The sequence below is a fragment of the Gossypium raimondii genome, chromosome 3 (genome assembly GCF_025698545.1).
Source record: "Gossypium raimondii isolate GPD5lz chromosome 3, ASM2569854v1, whole genome shotgun sequence".
Taxonomy (NCBI): domain Eukaryota; kingdom Viridiplantae; phylum Streptophyta; class Magnoliopsida; order Malvales; family Malvaceae; genus Gossypium; species Gossypium raimondii.
In genome coordinates, this window is record NC_068567.1 from 43244887 (window position 1) to 43253161 (window position 8275).

General features: G+C 32.4%; 1 protein-coding gene across 1 annotated transcript; it reads left to right on the forward strand.

Moving 5' to 3' along the window:
- The first annotated feature begins 1383 nt into the window (after window positions 1-1383).
- On the forward strand, window positions 1384-7960 carry LOC128039958 (uncharacterized). Its single transcript, XM_052628902.1, has 8 exons — window positions 1384-1531; window positions 4622-4720; window positions 5927-6033; window positions 6427-6522; window positions 6611-6676; window positions 6819-6857; window positions 7104-7226; window positions 7554-7960. The coding sequence occupies exons 1-8, from the start codon at window positions 1384-1386 to the stop codon at window positions 7701-7703; spliced, it is 828 nt and encodes a 275-aa protein (XP_052484862.1). The 3' UTR covers window positions 7704-7960.
- The last annotated feature ends 315 nt before the right edge of the window (window positions 7961-8275 follow it).

The following is an 8275-nucleotide window of genomic DNA, read 5'->3' on the forward strand; positions in this document are numbered from 1 at the left end:
TGGTTAAATGTTTGATCTTGTTGAAGTGCCTTTGAATGGCATATTGGTTAAGTATAGGGTGAATGAAATTTTGGCTTGTAATTGATGACTTAAATGTGGTGTCATTGAGGACACATTGGTTAGGCACTTAGGTTGTATGTAATTGACATGTTTTGACTTGTTTTGAGGTGTATCTAATGATGTTTAAAGGAAGGTTTTAGGCTTGGATTGGTGGCCAAGTTAGGTGTAAAGTTTACCTTGTTTTTGAAGCAATTTCGAGTTCACACAACCTAGGACACGAGCTGCCACACGGTCACGTGTCTTATTGTCTTTAGGTGCAGGTTTCACATGGCCCGGCACACAGCCTGTGACACGACCGTGTGTCTTAAAATAGCTTGTTATGTTACACAATCCGAGACACGACCAGCGACACGGCCATGTGACCCAACTTTGAACACACACACAAGCAGACACACGAGCTGGGACACGATCGTGTGTCTAGACTTCGAATATCCACACGGTCTGAGCTTTGACACACGGCCGCGTGTCCCTTGTTTTCAAAACTTTTAATTTTTTTTCTAACTTTCTCGTTTTGTTTCAAATTGACCCCAAAATGTTTCCAATCTATTTTTAAGGCCCTAAAAACTTGATTTAAGACCCGTATGTGTACGTTTAATTATGAATGGAATGTGATTTGATTAATTCTTATCATGATTGAATAATTATTTGTAAATAATGTCAAGTGTTTAAAATGTTATCGTAATACTTCGTAACTCCAATCCGACAACGAAGATGAGTTAGGGGTGTTATATGTACGTACAACGCTTAAATGATGGTTCATTCATATATTTGCTGCTTTATGTTGATGATATGTTGATAGCAACTCAGGATTCATTAGAAATTGGATGACTTTAAACCATGTTTAACTCTAAATTTGAGATGAAGGATCTAGGTGTAGTAAAGAAAATTTTGGGGATGGAAATTTCGAGGGATAGACATTCTGAGAAATTATTCTTGTCGGAATAGAGGTACATCAAGAAGATCCTTGAGCGATTTGATATGCAAGACTCAAAACCGGTAAGTACTCCCTTAACTGTACATTTCAAACTTGCAATTTCAGATTCCCCTCAAACTGAAGATGAAAAAAGATACATGTCAAAGGTACCTTACTCAAGTGCAGTCAAAATTCTAATGTATGCAATGGTATGAATTCGTCTCGACATTTCACACATTGTTAGTGTTGTTAGTAGATGCATGGCCAAACCCAGCAAATTACACTGACATGCGGTTAAGTGGATTTTCAGATATTTACAAGGTACTTGAAATATGTGCTTAGAGTTCAGAAAAAACTAAAAGGGTTTAGTCAGTTATGTTGATTCGGATAATGCAAGAGACTTAGATCAAATGAGGTCTCTCACATGCTATCTATTTGCTTATGTTGATTGTGCCATTAGTTGGAAAGCAACACTTCAAGCCACGGTGGCCTTATCAACTATTGAAGCAGAATACATGGCAATCACTGAAGCTATGAAGGAAGCAATTTGGTTAAGAGGTCTGTTTAGGGAACTGGTTAATGAAAAAGGGGCAATTATCGTATATTGTGATAGTCAAAGTGTCATACATCTCGCCAAAGATTAGATGCACCACGAAAGGACAAAGCACATATACATTCTTTATCACTTTGTTTGAGAGGTGATCATTTAAGGAAATGTTCAAATTCACAAACTTGGCACAGAATACAACCTGACCGACATGTTGACAAAAAGTCTTTCAGTTTCAAAGTTTGAGCACTGCTTGGACTTGATAAGTATCCGATGAAGATTCAATTAGGCTCGTGATAGGGCTTGGTAAATGAGTTAAGTGAAATATGAGTCAAGATGGAGATTTGTGGAATATGTCTTGCATTTTAGAAAAAATAGTAAGCGACGTCACGACGAGATAAAGCTCAACGCCGTGATGAGCAACCAACACCACGACGAGAAAAAAGTCTTCATCCCGACGACGCGACACCTCCGTGTCACGATGTGGCAACATGTTTCTTAAGTTTCTCGATTTTCTTCTCTCAGTTAAACTCTATTTTTGTTTCTCACTTAAACTTTGATTAACCTAGGGATATTTTAGTCATAAAAGCTACGAATTTCAGCCTATAAATAGGCCTTAGTCCTAGGTTTAAGATATAGAAAATAACACAACTAAGAGAGAATTTTGTGTTTTAGTTTGAAGGATTTTTTCTTTCAATGTTTCGAGTTTTTTTTTTTTTTTGACTCTCTCCATCTTGTACTTTTCTCTTATTTGTGAAATCTCCTTTTATCCGTGATTTTTTATCCTCTTTGAAAAGTTTTTTACGTAAAATTTATGTGTTTGATCTTTTCAATTTATTCATTATTATTCTTGTTCGTTGCTTATACGTGTTTATCCCTAGCACCTAATACTTTTTCATTAACCTTGAAATGTTTTCTTTTCTTTTTGAAATTTTGTTTAAATAATTTTATAGTCAATAATTTTCCAAAATTTTATGTGAATTTTACTTATTGAATGGAAATGTCGAAATGTGTACAAATACATTGTTATATGACTAAACTTATTTTAAAATTTAATTTGACATTTAAAAATGAAAAGAAATATGTTCCATTGGAGATGAAATAATTACGTATAGAAATAATATTTAATACATATTCAGGGTATGAATTTCATGTATCACTAATGAATAATAATATAATATTTCATAATTAAATAAAACAAAAAATAGTACACTACACCAAAACTGGCTTTTAGAGGCATTTTTAGTGGCGTTTGGACAAAAAACGCCGCTAAAAATCAAGTATTAACGGCGAATTACATAAAACGCCGCTAAAGATTGAGCATTAGCGATGCTTTCAGGAAAGTGCCGCCAAAAAAAATGCCACAAAAAACCAAAGCCCAACGGCATTGTTTTTTGACCTTTCGGGGCTTTAGCGGCTTTTTTGATAAAGCGCCGCTAATGCTCAGAGCTTTAGCGGTGTTTTTTAAAAAGCGCCGCTAATACTCGAGCTTTTAGTGGCATTTTTAAAAAAGCACCTCTAATGCTCAGGCTTTTAGCAGCGTTTTTAAAAAAGCGCCGCTAATGCTCAGGCTTTTAGCGGCGTTTTTGAATAAGCGCCGCTAATGCTCAGGACTTTAGTGGTGTTTTTAAAAAAGCGCCGCTAATGATCAGGCTTTTAGTGTCATTTTTGAAGAAGCACAGCTAATGCTCAGGCTTTTAGCGGCTTTTTTAAAAAGCATCGCTAATGCTCGGGGCTTTAGCAGCGTTTTTGAAAAAGCGCTGCAAAAACATTTTATCTGTCTATTTACTATTTAATTTGTTTATTTATATTAATTAAAATTTAATTTATTTTTAATTGAATATTTTTAAAATGGATAAATTTGAAATAATGACACGTAGAAATAATTTCAAATAAAAACATAGAAAAATATTTGTTAAAATGAAAAATTAAAACACTATTATTTAAAATAAATTTAAAATTTTTAGGGTACATGATTGATTGATTTTTAATTTATATATTAAATAATTTCATATATATTGTAAAAGATACGATAGTATTAATTTTAAAATATTTAATTAATTATCATTATAGTTTAGGGTTTAATATATATGGTTTAGGGTATATGGTTAATTTAGGATTTAAGGTCGGTTTAGGAGTTACAATTTTAAGGTTTATAGATTATGGAATTAGGGATTATGGATTAGGGATTCTGGTTTAAGGGTTGTGACTTAGGGGTTAGAGGTTAGAGGTTAAGAGTTAGTGATTTAAGGTTTAGAGATTCGGGGTCGAGTTAGGGTTTAATGTTTAGATTAATTAGTATTTTTTAAAATTTATATATTAATTAAGTTCTTATATAATTATAAAAGAGGGGTTAGGGGTTAGGGGTTTAATATTTATGTTTTATGATTTAGGGTTTAGGAGATAGGGGTAGGGGTTTAGGGCTTAGATTATTTGGTATTTTTTAATTTATATATTAAATAATTTCTTTTTATAATTGTAAAGAGATCATTTTAATTTTAATTTATTAAAATTATGATTATAGTTTAAATTATTTAAGAGATAATAGATTAATTTTATATATATTAAATGGTTTAGGATTTAAGGTTTACTTTAGATTTATTAAATTATGAAAATTTATACAATTAATTAATGTTTTATATTTAAAATGTTTAATCTAAATTTAGATTAAATGGTTTAAACCATTTGATATATTTAAATATTAGATTTTAAAAATTGATAAATAAATTAATGTAATGATTGATATGGATAGGTAACTATCTTTATTTTGGATAGGACCAAATTATAACAAATAAAATAAAATAAAAAACTAAAATTATTCCACATTAAACATCTAGCAAAATAATTATATTTTAGTTAGGAAGAAATATCTCTAATAAAATAGAGATTAGATAATTTATTTAAAAGATTTTTAGCAAAGGAAAACGGGCAAAAGATAAGCAAACGCCGCAAAAATCATTTAAAGCGTTTTATCCCCAAATTTCTCCGCCTAAAATCTCCAAATTAAAGGAGCTCCCCTACTAAAGCAGATAAGGTTTTTGAAATTCCTTTTGTGCTTTCTTTTTGTCAAAAAAGACTTCTGTTCTGTTCAGCATTTGCAGGTAAAAAAAAAGATAATGTTTGGTATTTTTGTTTCCGTGATAAGGAAAGAGAGATGAAGAAAAAGAAGAAAAAGGGGAAGAAAAATGCTGCAACTATGGGTAATTTATCTCGACTTTACCCTACTTTTTAAACCATGGCATGAGATAGGCTAGTCTCCTAATATTTCCTTAATCGAAGGGAGGAAAACCTTAATTTTGTCTCTCCTAAGAGACGAAAGGAAGGGAAAAATAGTGTTTACTTCAAAGCTCGAGCAGAAGTTGGCAATTACATCATTTTCATGGGTCTTGACAAGTACGAGAACGCGGAGCTCATCAAATATGGCTTCATCGAAGATATCTGGTAATTTCTTATTTGAATTATTTTTCCAGATACATTGAAAAATTTTGAAATTTCGCCATTGTTGCTGTAGAGGAAATTAAATTAGGGCTTTTTTTTTCTTCTTCGCCCTAATAACAAAATAGAAATTGAGCGTGCTGGTAAATGGTTGGATGGAACTAATAAAGGATAAGAAAGCAATTCTGGCTTGTGCTGGTAAATGGTAATTTTAGCAGTACTCTTAACAAGTAAGTTATGGGTCAAAGATTTAATTTCATGATGAATTTGTGTGAGTGGGATCGGGATTTACTGGAAGTATTCCTGGTAGGCTTGAGATTGAAATCAATGCAAGTAATTAGAGATAAGGAAGAAAAGTGATCTAGGTTCACACCTAAGCACTAGGGCAAGGGTTGGTACAACAGTTGCTGAAGTTCTCATCAGTTGTTGTCCGGTAATATAAAATAGATCGTGCTCATTTGTAGAGTTCTGTAATAATTTTCCTAGAAAGACTGTGATCAGTAGGAAACTCCAAAATTGACTTAAACGACTCCTAAGCAATGGATAAAAACCTAATAAAAAGATACAAACTCAAGTAAATATGGTTCCTAGCATCAAATTCTTTAACTTCCAATGGATTTTGGAACTATCAGCATATCTGTAACTTTCTAGGAAACCCAAAACAGAAAATAACTTTGCAAGTTAAACTCAAAGAAATGTAATGTTAAGACTTAATATCTATTCAGCTTAAGTTTCAGAATCTTTCTGACATCAAATGAAGACAATACTTCTAGGTTTCTTCCGCATATGATCTTGACAGTTCTTGACAACCTTGTATGAAACTTCTAATAATTAGCTTTAACTCTCAATTTGCACTTCTAATATTTAGCTTTAACTCTCAACTGGCTCTTACTTTTTATACATACACCAGTTGTATTTGACAGACTTGACAGCAAGAGAGAGTCTTTTGCTTTGCACAAAGTAACACCCAGTTTTGCAGTTGGCGTTACATGATGATAGTATCTGGGTTGCAACAACTGATTCTTCATTTCAAGATGGCCTGCTGAAGGAAGAAATCCTCAGAAGGTCTTTCAAAGAGGTGGTTCATTCTTTGCTATTGCTTACGGCGATCATCTTGTTTGTCATGAAATTTTTTTTTCTCATAAATATCTCTTTTCTCCTTTTTTTTAAATTTTTGTCAAGTATTATTAAATATACAAACTCTGCATTGTAGTAACATTTATTTTCTTTATATGCTTGAATTCTGGGGAATTTTGCGCTGCTCATTTAGTTGTTAATTGGTTCTGTTTCATTTGTTCTTTGCTCACTCAACCCCAAGGAGAAAAGAACAAATATTAGAATTTGTTTTTATTACTCATGATGTGATTTGTTATGGATAACTCTTAGAGGTTTGACTGTATCTGGAATTTGTTTTAGCATCTTCTTCCATCACTTGCCCTTCATTAATGTGCTTACATTGTCGGTTATTCAGGCTACTGTTTATAAAGAACCAATCTTTTCCATTCCTGGAACTCCAGCAGTAGTTCAGCATGAAATTTTAAATAACAGAAGGCATGTATTAACTAAGGTAAATGTGGTAGTACATATATTTGTTGTTTCAAAGATTTTGTTTTTGGGATTTTTTTGCGTATATGATATTTATGCTTCTTGAACAGGATGCTGCTGGTTTGGTAAAGCTCTGGGAGATAACCAGGGGTGTTGTGGTCGAGGACTATGGACAGGTGAACGAGAAATTAGAATTTGTTTCCCTCTTTCTATCTTTGTTTCTTGAGTACAAGTGGATTGCACTTTTCTTTCCCTTACTATTTTTGTACACATAGACACTTGTATATATTTATCCATTCTTTCAATTTCAATGGCCAGGTTTCATTTAACGAGAAAAAGCAGCAGTTATTTGAGATGGTACGCTACCTACTTATTTGAATTTATATCAGTTAAACACAATGCATCATTTTGTAAGGAATTTTCTCTTTTTTTTTTTTTAAAACCTCTAGGTAAGCATTCCAGCATGGTTCACTGTGGATACCTGGCTTGGAAGCTTGTCTGTTCATTTGGACACACCCCAATGCTTTTCTGCGGAGATGTATTCTGTTTGTGTTTAATGCATGATTATTGAACTTGTTTCATTTGTTATCCTTTTTGCAATAGGAGGAACTGAGGTATCAACTATTTGCAGTTGCGAAACATTCCGGATTCAGACCTACTTCTGGACACTATGTTTGCTACATTCGATCCTCTCCTAATATGTGGCATAAGATGAATGATTCAAGGGTAAGTGTTGATGAATTTGTTCACATTTTAATGTGCATTCTGGTTTTTACTAAGGATAGTTACTAACATATCCAGTTTCTGAACTGGATACAATGTGCTTCTTGTTGAAAGTTTCTTGCTTATGAAGGATACCTTACAAAGGGTTCTGTTTCCACACTGCTTTAAATATTTTGCTTGTTCTTCAAGCATTTGGATCTGATAATTTCACTGATATTGCAAATTTCCATCCTAAGTTTGAAATTTAAGTGTCAACTTGTAATATACTCAGTAACATTTTGATGGTACTTACAATAATAGTGCATAATGGTCATGTTCTGTCTTTTGTAGGTTACTTGTGTTGAAGAAGAAGCTGTGCTGTCCCAGGAAGCCTACATTTTGCTCTATGCTAAACAGGCTATCCCTTGGTTTTCAACTGCAATAGAAGTGCAAAAGCCTTGTGCAGACCCTAGAATTTCTGATTCTTCACCAAATTCCTAGATGACTTAGACTTTGCCTCCAATCTTGAGGTGGAAAAGAGTGTCAATTGCATCGCCAATGAAACTAAAGATGTTGCTGATAGAGCTTCAACTCAATTCTCTTGCGATGTGTATAGTCATAGGCAGGTTCAACTAGTCAGTCTGTTTCTCATATGTATTATTTATTTTAGTTTTGATTCTAAATTTTTATTTTTACTTTAATATTTACAACAACTTGAATTCTAACTTTTGGATTTTAATTGTGTTATTAATTTATTATCTTAAATTCTAAAACTAAATTCATTAATTTTTATATTTAGTTTTAAAGTTAAAATTTTCATAGAAAATTTAATTTAAATAATAATTTTTTATTTAAGTATATTTAAAGTTCAAATTTAAAAATATAATATAATATAATATTTATCATAAAAATAAATATTATTTGACTAAAATATTTTTTTAAACGTTATGTTTTTAGCGGCGTTTTTGCAAGAAGCGCCGCTAAAGGTTTGATCTATAGCGGCGTTTGTGACAAAAAAACGCCGCTAAAGGTCATGTTCTTTAGCGGCGTTTGTACCAAAAGCACCGCTAAAT

Excerpts from the sequence above, each read along its gene's own strand:
- LOC128039958 (XM_052628902.1), top strand. The coding sequence starts at position 1,384 with ATGAGGTCTCTCACATGCTATCTATTTGCTTATGTTGATTGTGCCATT. Across the intron at positions 6,523-6,610 it reads GAAGGCATGTATTAACTAAG|GATGCTGCTGGTTTGGTAAA; the intron begins GTAAATGTGGTA and ends CTTCTTGAACAG. Across the intron at positions 6,858-7,103 it reads AGCAGCAGTTATTTGAGATG|GAGGAACTGAGGTATCAACT; the intron begins GTACGCTACCTA and ends TTTTTGCAATAG.